Source organism: Aplysia californica, unplaced genomic scaffold (genome assembly GCF_000002075.1).
Source record: "Aplysia californica isolate F4 #8 unplaced genomic scaffold, AplCal3.0 scaffold00105, whole genome shotgun sequence".
Classification (NCBI taxonomy): Eukaryota; Metazoa; Mollusca; class Gastropoda; order Aplysiida; family Aplysiidae; genus Aplysia; species Aplysia californica.
Window position 1 is genome coordinate 241008 of NW_004797375.1, and position 14410 is coordinate 255417.

At 40.5% G+C, this 14410-nt stretch overlaps 1 protein-coding gene across 6 annotated transcripts in view; it reads right to left on the reverse strand.

The window, feature by feature from the left end:
• The window catches only part of LOC101848653 (galactoside alpha-(1,2)-fucosyltransferase 2), a 55234-nt gene that overhangs the window by 7163 nt on the left and 33661 nt on the right, over window positions 1-14410 (reverse strand). For 4 of the 6 annotated variants that reach the window (XM_035969015.1, XM_005095493.3, XM_013080908.2 and 1 more), the window contains 3 exons: window positions 10367-10527; window positions 1795-2585; window positions 1079-1294 (listed from right to left, as the gene is read on the reverse strand). In XM_035969015.1, coding sequence (XP_035824908.1) covers window positions 1103-1294; window positions 1795-2585; window positions 10367-10439 — 1056 coding nt within the window. In that variant the 5' untranslated portion in view covers window positions 10440-10527 and the 3' untranslated portion in view covers window positions 1079-1102. Of the gene's footprint in view, window positions 1-1078; window positions 1295-1794; window positions 2586-10366; window positions 10528-13151; window positions 13370-14410 lie in introns of those variants that run through there. The other 2 variants (XM_013080910.2, XM_005095497.3) reach the window with 2 other exon arrangements.

A 14410-nucleotide genomic window follows, 5' to 3' on the forward strand; every position in this document is an offset into this window, starting at 1 on the left:
CCCCAACACACATGCAAACTAACAAACATACACATGCATAATCTTACATACACCCCCATACTTTCACTCACTTTCTCTCATTCATTACCATGTGAGCACATAAATGGAGCTTTTGGACAACACTACTGTCATTGCTGGAATCAGTTCAATCAGCAAAACCTTCACATAATCCAAAGCCTGAATATATAGACTAGTAAATCTTCGGCAACGTGTTTTTGGCCAAGAAAACAATATTTGTGCAGGAGAGAGGGAACAATTGTTTCATTTTTCTTTAAAGTTAAAAATTAAAGATTGTTTCCTTTTTAAAAAACATTTATGATTTAAAATTTAGACAAAATGTTTCTTAAGCACATGAAAATGACACCAACTGCACATCAAAACAAAAATCACATTTGTTGCATCAATTCTGAAAAATTAGCCAACGAAATAGACTTATTTTCAGAACAAAGTCGCCACCTGAGCTGGAGAAAGGAAGGAGCTTTGGGGGGGGGGGGGATACAACTAATATAAAGGGTAATGTGGTAAGCAACCCCTGGTTGATGTAAAAAAGTGTGACTACAGCCAAGTGAAAATTAAAACTTTAGACATTATCATCGACATTATCATAGATCTAGTCATTATCGTTGTTGGCATTAGTATCGCCATCATCCGTACCATCATATTAATGATTTAATATTTTTTCTTTGGGCGAGGGGAATCATCGCGGTAGTGACAAATGTGTAATTTTATGCCCCCGATTGGAAATATGTGTAGGAGGCCGGTTTGAAAAAATAGGCCTCTTAAAGGTGGTCAAAGTGCGCACATTAATAAAAATGACAAATGCATAAACTGTTAGGGAAACAGAAAGATAATACATAGTGCATTGTATTTGTTGCTTTGTTTTTGTTTTTTTCATTTTGTGAAGTGTGTGCTGTTTTGAATGCTACTGTTGATGTTTTGTTATTGCTGTTGTTGCTGTTTTTGCTGCTGCTGCTAGTGCTGCTGCTGCTGCTGCTGCTGCTGTTGCTGCTGTTGTTGTTGTTGTGGTTGTTGTGGTTGTTGTAGTAGTTGTTGTTGTTGTTACTGTTGTTGTTGTTTCTGTTAGTGTAATTATTGTTATTGGTTAGTCTCCCATTCCAATCCAGTAAGGCAGGAAAAAGTCTTGGGGCGCAAAACCTCGTGATTTGGGAGAGCCCGTCTTCATGGTGGTGTTGAAGTAGATGACGTCACCGTCGGAGAAATATCCAGCCCACCAGCCAAACGTTCCCACAGACATTATGACGTGGTTACACTTGGATAGAGCTGCCATATGCACCTGCGAATGAAAACATTTCTTAGTCAAAACTGAACTTTGAGGATTTTGGGGTTTATATGAAAATATGATTGAACTATTAGACATAACGAGCTGCATTTTCAATGAAGAGAAAAAGAAGAAGAAGGAAGAAGAAGAAGGAAGAAGAAAAAGAAGGAAGAAGAAGGAAAGAGAAGGAAGAAGAAGAGTGTACCTACATATCGATAAATGTAGAGACGTATACATGTATGAGGTTATAAGCTCACAAATGGGTGCAATGCCATGCACATTCATTATTTTATTCCCCTTTATGCTTGTACGCAGTCATGCACATAGCAGATATATACTCAATAGCAAAACATGTTCACACCCATACAAACGCATGTATAACCCCCCACACACACACACTCCAATTCGCATGCTATTCCGACAATTGTCAGGCACTAATATTCTCCCCACTGCAATCCCCCTCCTGAAACCAGAAGAAAACATCGTCTATTTCTGTAAATGGCAAATGAGCTCACGTCTGCAGAAGCCAAAGGCAAAAGGACAACATCAGAACCCAGAACGTTGGCTTTGGTCCACACTGTATCGTCTGTCGCGACCAGAAACACTACGTGACCATGTTTGTCTCTCATCCAATCCATGGCCTTGCGAAAGTAGGACCGAGTCGGTATCACTTCGCCTAGCGTCAACTCCTTCCGAGTCAGTTTATCTCCCCTCCGGACATGCACACCGACGGTAATCCAATCACCCCCAGAAGGCATTGATGACGTAACCAGCTTCCTCGCCGCTTTGTCCGTGCGATCCAGGAAGTGGAATTCCCGCTTTATTTCACTGGAAATGTTATAGAAATATTTGTACGATTGAAGATACGCCTGAAGAACCAGATTTTCTTCAGGAAGATTTTTAAAAGCTGGGTTATATGCGGCGTATCTGGGCTCCCCTAAATGTAGCCATCTTTCAAGATGAGCAACACTCTTCACGTTGGACAAATTAAAATTTCTAGTCAGCACGGAGCCCGGAAGGACAAAAGGAGTCCTGTTGTTCATTTTGGCAATGCCTAAAAGGCCAGCGTACTGGAACATGGCGTTGCCCAGACGGCCATAAGGCTCAAACGTCAGCAGAAGATGTCGGGTACTGTGTTTGGTTGTGCTCTGTTCTGTTATGATGTCAGAATCCACTTCAGTGTTGCTTTGGTTAAATGCTTGGTGTTGGAATGTGAGTCTTGATAGTGTTGTCTCGGACGATTGGTGAACACGGCCAATGTGACGAGGGCTTGTCGCCGGGACATTTTTGTGATCGTTTAGGTATCCTGTCGGAAGACAAAATGAAAAGACCCATTTTGAACATAATGTAATCCCTTCTCTCTGTATTTTAACTGTGGCGTCTTTGATAACGTTTTGAATCAGCTGTCTAAGCTATGTTGCTTTTATTCATTATTCCTTTAAGAAACTATTTTTTCTGGTCTTCTTATTTCTAATTTTTGGCTATGGGTGTATTCTTGGTGAACTGTTTCTTTTCTTTTGAGGGGGGTCTTTAAAATTTGTTTGATTTTTTATGCTAATTTTGTCAACTTTTACTGTTTTGCTTTTCGATCAGTTGATGCCACTGTAAAGTTAACCCCAGTATAAGCTACTGTACGTGTTCTTGATGTTTGCCCATTGTTCACCAAGGGTGAGTCTCTTGAGCCTAGGATTCGCAAAGCGTGACAACATGATGACTAGACACATTTGTAGGAGAGGTCATTGTCGGGCAGCCTCTCTGACCCGTTTAGACTGACAGTGGAAGTTTTCTTTTCGTTTTAAAAAAGAAAAGTGTTAACGGCATTCGCAACTGCTTAAGGGGGGGGGGGGGGGGGGGGCTACACCTGGAGGCTATCTCGTTTATTTCTGGCCCGAATTTTACCAAATTTCACACATATAACAAGCATAGTAAGGAGTCTTAAAATCCGCAATCAAATTTGAGGAAAACGTTTCGTTTCCATGGATACGCCGCCATATTGGATTTTGTTGACATGTATTACGTAATGAATACCGCACTTATCGCTAATGGAAATTGATTGTTTTTATGCATGCCTGTTCACAAACATTAGATCTAAAAATTTGTCTGTTGTTTTTTTCTTAATCGAATTAGAAAATTTTTAATGAATTTTTTCCTGAGGTAGCATTCAAGTTTGCGAAAAATCCGTGAAAATCCACACTCCAGACACCACCAACAAAAATCTATTCCATATATCAAAAATTCAACAAACAAATTTAGTATTACCTCTTTTCTTCATTCTGTGAAAATTTCATGAAGATTAGATGAAAAATGGTGGAGTTATTCAAAAATGTATAGAGAAAAGTCGCATTTTGAGAAAGCGGCCAATAAAGAAAAATAAAATACTGACTTTATGAGGAAATGGCGGTTACAAACATGCCCGGTATGGGTAAAAAAAACGGTTTTTGGGCGTTCTTATGCCATGAAATAGTTGTAGGAGAGGCTGAGGATGCTAAAAATGCCTACAACTCAAATTTTTAGCCAAATTTTTATTTTGGGGGTGTAGCCCCCCCCCCCCCCCCCCCTTTAAGGTAATATGAGCGCGCGGGACACACCATACATTTTCAGTTGGTAGAACATTTTGGACCACCAAGGGATCTTAACGTTCACAAATTGCACACTGGACCTCCGAGATTTTTCGTCCTCATACTAGAAGGTTAGGTGTTAGATCTTACCGACCATAAAATCAGGGGTGTGACTCAAAGACAGCATCAAGAAGGAGCCAGGTAGTAGCAGCAAAAAGGCAGCAAAAGGAGTCAGGAGCCTAGAGGACGGGGAGAAGGAGATGAGGGGGTGGAGTCAGAAAGTGTTGCTAAAACAGACAATAGAACATTGCTAGAGATCAAGAAAGGAGGTGAAAGGAGAACATTTTAGAGAAGAAAACTTTCCTTGGCTATCCGGATTCAAACTCGGGACCTATTGAAGGAGAGGCAAATACCCTAATCTATAGACCACGACAGCCCCCCCCCCCCTCCCACACGCCCATGGTGAAAGTGGGGCCATGGACCAGTAAGAAAATGAGTTTAACGACTAGACATGAAACTGGGCCGAGTCAGCTGACTTGTTTACCCAAAAAAGGCACATGTGGTGACTCTTAAAGGTCATTAATTTGAGGTGGAAAAGACGGAATGATAAAAACCATAAAAAGATCATAAGTCATTATATTATATAAGAGCCTTCCAGGTACATTCTGAAAGCACTCAAAAACCTTATTGTTATAGCTCTCTATAAAAAAAAGCTGGACAGAGGAGAGATTCCCTAATCCTAAAGAAAGGCACCCCACGGTAAAAACACGTTGTGCTTTCGGAAGGGCAGTTTACACAACTTTTCTTCTCTTCACCCGCATTGGAATTGTACCCGGCTAGAGCCAGCGACAGACCATGTCCGCTCATAATTGTTTAGCACTTAATCAGCTGCTAGCAATGTGTCATTCCCTGGAAGACAAGAATAATTTTGAGAATTCTTGGACCTGCTTTGGAGTTTAATTATTTGCCTTTCAAAAGCTCTTCCTATCATCATCATTATCGTTTTCGCAGCAGCAGCGCTGCTGCTGCTGCTGCTGCTACTGCTGCTACTACTACTACAACTATTGCTACCAAAACAGCTACTACTACTACTACTACTACTACTACTACTACTACTACTACTACTACTACTATTATTATTACTATAATTATAATAATCACCTTCATTATTATAATGAATTATAAAATCATAATAATGATAATGATAACAATATATACACACGTATTGTAATAGTATATTTATATATTATACACAAATATAAATATCTATTATATAATATATACATATATATAAAAATATTATATACATATATATATATATATATATATATATATATATATATATATATATATATATATATTATATATATATATATATAATATCACTCGGTACGTAGTGATCAGGACACCAAAGCGAGATCAGGGAGGTGCGAGTTCGATTTTTGGCCGAATCATAATTAAAACCTTGTTGTTTTTTTGTTGTTGTTTTTTTGCAATCTCGTGAAGAAGAAGAAGAAGAAGAAGAAGAAGAATGTAACAACTTAATAATAATTAATCTTCCTTCTCTTCCCCAGCCCCCCATAGCCACACACACACACACACACGCACCCTTTCAGAATAATACACCTCCTGTCACTCCCGGCCTGTTCTAACAGAGAACAGCGAGGTGTGTACCAAACATTAGCTCTATTTACTTGCCATACGTGTGTTTCATTGACCTCCTAAAGTTAATATAATGTCCCCCCCAAAAAAAAATCCCATCCCGCCTCCATTTTTCTCTATTCTCCTTTTTCCTCTCCTCTTTTCGAATGTCATGTAAATCCGACACGCTTTTTTGGGGTTCTATAAACATAACTGTTTACACCCTTTTAATATGTCTTTATCTTTTAGGGGATGGACTGGTACGGCCCTGCAAAAATGATGGTCAGAAATTGGTAGCGCAACTCATTGTCAAATATTTCGTAAATCATCTAGCATATATAAAAACTCTCCAGCTTTTGCACAATTAGTATCAATTTGTCTTAATGGATCGACATATTTGTAGACATCTGTCAGCTGTATTTTAGAAAATTCCTTATTAATAAAGACTATTTAAAAATCCCAGTGGGTGGTTTCTAAAGATTATAAAAACCTTTCAGCTTGGACAATGTAGCTTGTAAAAATAAGTCTGTCATTTATTTCTAATCGCAATATTATGCTATTGAAAACATTTTTAAGGGCTGGTGGGGCACCTATAAATCGGGTCGTGGGGTCAAATTTTGCAAATTGGGTTTATTACATATTTTAGTACCTGGACATATCCTGAACAATATCCAGAAACGTATGTATGCCTTGCTACACCCTAAAGTTGTGTTTTGTTGTCAGGTTTTTCTGCGAAAGCACATGTTTTCTAGCCTTTTCTTACCTGTATCAGCTGTTTTCTCACAATTCTATTTTTTCATACATTATTCCATTTTTCTGCTCTGTTTATGGTTCAATTTCAATGTAACTTTCACAGGATACCAACAACACCTAGTTCTAAATTTTGGCTTGCTGAATTTTTTTATTAATGGGGTAGTTTTTGATTTATGGGCTTAGTAAGCATGCATTTTTCCTTGTTTTCACTTTTTTTGCAACATCCCAATTGTAAGTGTCATAAAATAAAAACTGAAGCATATATAAAAAATTCAACAAGCCAAATTTAAGAGCTACATATTTACTGTTGGCATGCCAAATTAGAAGTAAATCGGTTGATAAATAAGGGAATAAAATGGGATTGAAAAAGGTATACAAAATCCAATATGGCCGCTGTTTCCATAGCAACCAATTCACACTATACTTTTTGAACTACTAATTTAAAATCCCAAATAACACACGATGTCCCACAGCAAATATGGGCACTCTAGGCCTTGTAATAGCCAAAATAGACCTCAGGTGCCCCACCAGTCCTTAAGAAGCCAAAAAGTGTTCACTATAAAATACAATTTTTAGTGTCGGGCAAACAGGTTATAATAACCTCTATGGTGATAGGTTCTACCACTGAAAAGTGTCTTTTGTAAGCTGTGACGTAGGCCAAAATGCGTAGGCAAAATGTGAGTGAGAGGTGGGAAATGCTGTGTACAACCCCATTTCACGCGTGACGGAGATTTATAGCACTTCCTATAAATTTATAAAGAATTTTTAAAAATCTAAACTCAATTGTTGTGGGAAAATTTGATTCAGTTATAGTGTAGGAGAGGAACGACAAACATACTGGAAGAAAGGAAACAATTGCAAAAGAAACAAAAAGTATTGGGATGTACATAGAATTAGGTCACTTTCAACATATCAAAAATGTACATTCACGCATTAATGGGAAATGCTATTTTTTAGCTCATGACGTCATCGGGGTCAACTTTATAAAAAATATCTTTTAGAACATAGTCATGTTGCACCTCGTTTGAAAGCTCGACAAAAATGCTGTTTGAATATGTACTATTGAAAAAGCTTGGAGGTCAAATAGGAACACAAACACACCAAATGGAATTTCACAACAGTAGATCGTGCACGTTCATCATGTTCGGTATTTCAAGAGTATCAAGCCCGGCAAGAAACTCCAGGAGACTGGTATCATCTTCCTCAGTAAGTGATGGGCAATTTGTGCTGGACAAACCCATGCAACCTCCACAGGAAATGGAGCATTCCAGTCCGTGGCGACGACTCGTGCAATTTGTGGACTTACAATTTGTTCTACAGCTGCACTTAGTCACCTTCAACAGAGAATGTGGGGCAGGTGGCATATCTGTCGTGCATGGCTCTAAGTGATCATCGTGCAGCTGCCATCCCCATTGTGTCTTGAATAATACCTGCACTTGAAGATACACCCGAAGACTGTGGTACTTGGCTGCAGTACTGGTTGGCGGCAAGCATTGGATTTGGACGGATGTGGCACATGATGCAACCTTTACATAGAACTTTTTGTAACGCAGTTGGCAAAGGGTGTCTGCAGCAGTGCCATTGTAGAGACTGACTAAAGCTCTTTCTTCAGCATCACTGATGTCTTTCTGAGTCTTTCCTGCTTTGCAAAAAATATGAGCTCGCTTTCGAAAATGAGCATCTGTCAATTTCTCATTGGAACCATTTTTCCCAGCCCAAAAAGTCTCGAAGTTAAATCACAGCCTTTGACAGCATGAAGAAAATAACACGTTTTTTCGCCTAGTTTCTCCTGCAGGTTCTGGATGTTTAAACTTTTGTGATTGTCACCAGCTTTTCTGTCTGATCTGAAGATAATAAGCCTGCTACTGAGCTGTGCATGGTGACAAAGGAGCACAAGCAAGTCTGTATTTTCTCCAATGACAGCTACAGGGTGGGTTGCTGCATACTCCATGGCAGTTTTTACTATGAGGGTGTCGGCATCTCCAGCAGCGTGAAGACAGTGGCAACCAAGAGCCATCAGATTGCCTCTAAGGAGGTGAACGAACTCTTGTTTTTTCCTTGGATTTGAAAGGAAGTGTTTCTTGCTTGAGGTCAATGGCATTTCTTTGGTGAAGACAATAGCTGGTCCGACAACACCTGCAGAACGCCTGAGGAAAGCGGCATCTTTCACTGATGGGCCAGACTCATACTCATCAAACACCACGATGGGCTTAGCATATTTCCTGTTAACATATTCAGCATACCTATTACAAATTACGGAAACGGGCTCTTTCTTCCTCCATGGAATTTTGTGAAGACTTGAACCCCCGTCCAATATGGTCACCATCTCGATGTACTCATCTTTCGATGGTGGATCATCTTTGAAGAGGTCTCTCATTGAATCAGCCAGCTTGGATTTGTGTGCCTCTCTCATCAATCCTGATGGTTCAAAGAGAGATGGTGGTGGAGTCGTCAGTTCATACTTCAACAAAGATGGGAGATAATAATCGTCAACGTTTGCTGCTGTAATCATCCGCTGAAAGAGAAGTTGAGGATTGACTTTGTATGTTTTCACCCTCCATTTTGGCAGTGATTTTGGTGTCCATGCTAACAACTTGGTCTTTTCTTTTCAAGGTGGAGTCCTTCACAGGTTTACCCAGCATGGTCTGCAAAATTACCTTGCCAACATCTTTTGCAGAGTCGGCATTAACTGTGGAATGAGCTGTCACCCCTGTGCATATATTCCGTAATGTCTGATCACTGGCAAAGGGGTTGCGGTCTTTTAGGAAACTAAGGAGCAGTCTCATCTCTTTATCATTTCTCGTTTGTCTGGCATCACTGACTTCAATATCTTGTTGACTTGTATTTAATTCTGTACCAGTAACCCGCTGCATTTCATAGCATATATCAGCACAAGCTGGCATGGACATGAGCCGTGTTCTCTGTGTATCCCCCATGCCTCTACCATGCGTCAGTCCTCCTGCAGACTTTGGGTTTTTCATTAATAAGACTTGCTCAATCACGAGATCAGTACTCAGTCCAGCCCAGAAGCGATCACTTCGACCCAGAACGTGAAAGCCACACGAGAAAGCATTGAAAACTGAAGGGTGCTGTTCTTCAAGCTGTCTCATCTTCTGAAGGTAGATATAGACCGACTTGGTGTACTGTGAGTGCCCGGCAGCAGCAAGGAAGGGGAGCATGTCTTGCAAGGATTGCAAATGTAACCACCAGTCACCTGAACCTTCGGCTCTTAAGGAAGCGTTTCAAAATGTCAATCATATCCATGTACTGAAGCCAGAGGCGAAAAATAAAATAGAAAAAAAAACCTCCCCCCAAAAAAAAGAAAAAAGAAAAAAGCTGAAAAAAAATTGAAATTAAAAAAACAGAAAAAATACCGCAAAACAAAAAAGGAGACACACAGGTTTGAACCCTGGTAAAAATGTTTTACAACTAGTCAAAAAAAGTCTGACGCCTTTACCACTAGGCTAGAACGCCACACGTATATGTTCGTGTTTTCATTGAAAATGAAAAAACTTTCCCATTCGTACATTAATGTACATTTTGAGTACTTTAGATACGATGATTTTCTCTATCAACTGCATTTCATTGTGTTTCTTTTGCTTTTATTTCCTTGCGATTTCTTAAATCTGCCAGACTATTAAGACACGTCGATACAAAATGCTGTGCAAAGTATGGGTGTCATTAATTCACGCGTCCAAGAGATATTTCAGGATAGGTCCTACGTTGTGCAACAAATTTTTGACCGCACTATAGTTTTACTCTCATTTGTTTTCGAAAAAGCCTCCTAGGTAAAACGTCGAGGTATTTTAATATAATGCAACATTTTTTAATTTGTGTTACTGGCTATTGGCTGACCATAATTTACTTAAGACTCTTCGCCCCCACTCCTTTTCTACTATGACAATAACGAAGGATGTTTATAATTTAACGACGCCTCTGCTGTTGCTGACACTGCCTTGCAGGATGCTGATGATAATGATGATGATGATGATGATGATGAGGATGATGATGATGATGATGATGATGATGATGATGATGATGATGATGATGATGATGATGATGATGATGATGATGATGATGATTGCAATGTGGTGATGACAATGACAGCAACAAAAACTAAAACATAGATACTAACCGTTGAGCAAACAGAAAGTGACCACACTTGCCAGCATAGCCAGACCAGTGGCTTGAACTAGACGTTTCTTCATGATGTCACAAGGAGGTATTGCGAATCACAGTAAGTAGTGCACTACGCCATTTGTGATAGAGAGAAGGTGAGCCAGGGAGTCCCGAAGACTGTAGACAGACAAAGGAAAGTTTATAATCATAGTTATAATAATACATGTATATTATTGATAATAGCAATAACGAAAAAAATAATACTAATATTGATAATATCACACACACACACACACACACACACACACACACACACACACACACACACACACACACACACACACACACACACACACAGACAGACACACACACACACATACATACATACACACACTCACGTATATTATATATATATATTATATACTTTAATTACATATTATATATACAGGGTGATCCCCCCTAAAACCTGTACAACTTTTTTTCTAAAAACTGTACAACTTTCTTTCAAAATATCTCGCACAAACTTTTTACTTGAAGGTTGTCCCTTGGAACAGATATAATTCATTCATAAGGAATTTGTTTAGCATAAAATCCACAAAGAAAAAACTTATTATCTCTCTCTCTCTCTCTCTCTCTCTCTCTCTCTCTCTCTCTCTCTCTCTCTCTCTCTCTCTCTCTCTCTCTCTCTCTCTCTCTCTCTCTCTCTCTCTCTCTCTCTCTTAGACATGGAGACGGATTAGTGGTTTTGAGGAAGTAAGCCGGAAACGAGATGATAAACTCAGTCAGAAACTTCCAGAAGATACAGAGTTTATACAATGTTCTATTGTCTGCTTTCAATTCCACTTTCTGCCCCACCCCCTCACCTCCTTTGCCCTCTCCTCTGGGCTCCTGACTCTTTCTGCAGCCTTTCTACTGCTACTCCTTGGCTCCTCCTAACTGCTGTCTTTCTACCACACCCCTGATCTTCTGGAAGGAAAGATCTACACCTAGCCTTCTCGGACAAGGGCGAAAAATCTCGGAGGGCCCGTGTGCAAGTTGCGCACGTTAAAGATCCCTTGGTGGTCTAAAATCGATAAGAGTAGGCTTCGGCCGCCACCCGGGCAAAATTCAAAAATTTCCTACCAACGAAAAAGTATTAGGTGTGTCCCGCGCGCTCATATGACCTTATGCAGTTGCGAGCGCCGTAAAACCTTATACTAAACAAACAAACAAGAGTTTATACTGTGTCACAAGAACTGTATGAGCGGGCACATATTGTTCCAAAGACCATATTCAGCGACTTTTACAAAAGAGACAGACTGGGGAGCTTTCTGAAGATGAACCCAAACGTCTTAGGGGCAGTACTAGTTCGTTTAATTTTCGTGAAGGAATCGGCATGCTGCAGACGCTAGGTATCACAGAGACAGCTACTCCGGGTTCTACACAAACAATCCAACGCAATCAACTAGCTCTCCTACAATACATGACAATACCTTCAGTATGCTGGTTGAGGAGAACAGATCAAACATATCACGCATGTGAAATAGTGTTTAAGTTCATGAACGCTATGATATTGAACTTGGAGGGAAGGACAAATCGCGACGTACACTCCTGAACCATGTATCTGAGAAGCTACATCCAGAATTGCCGATTATGTCCTCTCCAGGTGTGGCTTCCATCCTCGTCTTCAGAAGCACGGCTTCAGCCCAGATGCGTATAGTGGATGATAAAGAAGACTGCAATGAACGAGCCATATCATGCTTGGTTAGCGTGATCAAAGCAGAATGTGCAAAGCCCAACTGCCATACGTAGCCAATTCGTCTGCTTAGGGGATTTGTCATGAATAAGTGCTGCCCAAATTTGCTATCGCTCCTTGCAGCCACAGACTCCAAATTGGATTCTACACTGCCAGCAGCAATGACTCGCCACAATGTTAAGTGTATAGTCAGCAGTTATTCCACAAACATGCACTGTTTTCATCTTGGATTGTTGTGCGGTTTTGTGGACAGTACCTTGGCCTGTAGCGTCAGCCAAAGTCTCGGCTTTCATCACAACCACAGTTGAAACCATTTTGCGACGAGTTCAGTCAGCATCAGTAGCATATGTGGTCTTTGAACGATACTACAGACTGAGCATAAAGTCGTGCTGTCGAAAATCCCGTCTGAAGTCGTGTGTACAGCCTGACTGAAGAGTCACCCGAGCCACAGCCAAGTGCCATGCTAAAAGTAGCAAGCAACCAACACAAATTATGATTGTACATTGTCTTTGCAGCATGCAAACTCCACCAGGAACAGATGTTGTCATCACTGGGCCAGATCCACATCCTGTACACGTGGGATCTGGACTTCAGCAAGACCCTCTGTATCATGAAGGAGCTGCCATTGTGGACCATCATCTCTACACGAGGACCGAAGGAATGTCCCAAAATATGACTCTGCGTATAGTCGTGCGTATCCACACATAAAATCATAAGTGTCAACGACGTCATCAGACAATGTGTAACCATACTGCCTAATCTGCTGGCAGCTGATACCCTGAGTGATTGTGACACAGTTTCTACCTTTCCTGGAATTGGAAAGATGACAGTCCCCAAGAAACTTGAAGTATTCTCCGATGAACATAAATTTGGGAAGATGTCTGTACCTTTCCAGGAAATCTCGGAGTCATGCCTTCAGTTCACTAATCTGCTCTATGGGGACGAGTCAGGGGCCAATCTCAACACAGTTCAAGCCAGCATTTTCAGGAAGAGGAATGCTGAAAAGAGATATATTCACCCGAAACTGAGCAGCCTTTCTCCGACGCTGGCAAATTTTCAGGCTCACCTCAAACGAGTGCACTTTCACTACTTTCAGGCTGTGCTGTGGCAAGTGGCAGGGGAGCCATCTCCTCCGGAGCTGGATCTTGTTGAGTATGGATGGCAGTTACATCAGTCAACACTCCGCCCTGCTCTTGGACTTGATGCTCAACTGCCAGCTCCTGATGAAATTCTCAATCTGGTCAGTTGTAGTTGTTTGACTGGATGCAGTACAGCACATTGCACCTGCACCAAAACATATATCACGTTTACAACATTTTAGAAATGCAGAGGAAGAATTGCCTGCAGTAACTGAATGACTGTCATTGTCCCCCCTCCCTCATGACTCTGAAAATGCATGAACTATCTTCAGACGCCTTTCAGACACTATTGATGTGGGAACTAGCAGAAGACAGTGATGAGTGTCCCAGTGTTTTTTCCCTTTGTTTCTTTTTAGTAACTCGCAACTGCATAAGGTCTTAAGAGCGCAAATTTCGTTTTCTCCCTGTGAAACGATTTGATTTTAGTGATTTCAATAGGACGGTTTCAAGTGTTTTTCGGATTAGCACATTTATGAAAACTAGATTGCGGCCATCTTGTTTCCTTTGAAGTTGCCATGTTATCTAATATTTGATGTGTGTTTCATCAACTGTGGTTACCTTTGTTACGTTACATGCTATTTGATTAGTTTTATACGTTTTATGTCTTTAAATGCATGATATCCACCAAGAAAAAAGGAGAAAGAACAGCATTCGACATAGTGCCCCACAAAGAAATTAGAACAGTGTTCTGAGAACTAAGGGGATTGGACTGAAGAGAAAAATGTTTGAATATGATTTGAAATTGTTGTGCGCTAAATCTGTTCAATGTGGGTGTGGCTGTAAGTTTAATGCAGTGTACAGTATCTGGTTCTAGACTTCATCTGAATGGGACAGCGTCATAGGTGAGGCATCAATTGCCAGCAAACGGGTTTCATATTTTTACATGGCGAGTGCACGTCGAGACTTTGAGTGTGTGCGTGGAAAGTAAGTCTTTAGGTAGCGTACAGGGGGCAGGGCTAAGCTTCTCACTTTCTTTTTGTTTTTTAGTATGCCGTAGCAGTATTTCTTGTTTCGTGCCGACCAAGTTCGTTTTTATCCCTATTTCAGTGACTTCAATCAATATCTTGAAACTCAGACTTACATTTAAAAAGTTTGTAACAGCGTGGATTTTCTTCTACTAAATCCTTTTCATATACGTTACCCCCTCCCAACCCCTCCGTCTCTCTCTCTCTCTCTCTCTCTCTCT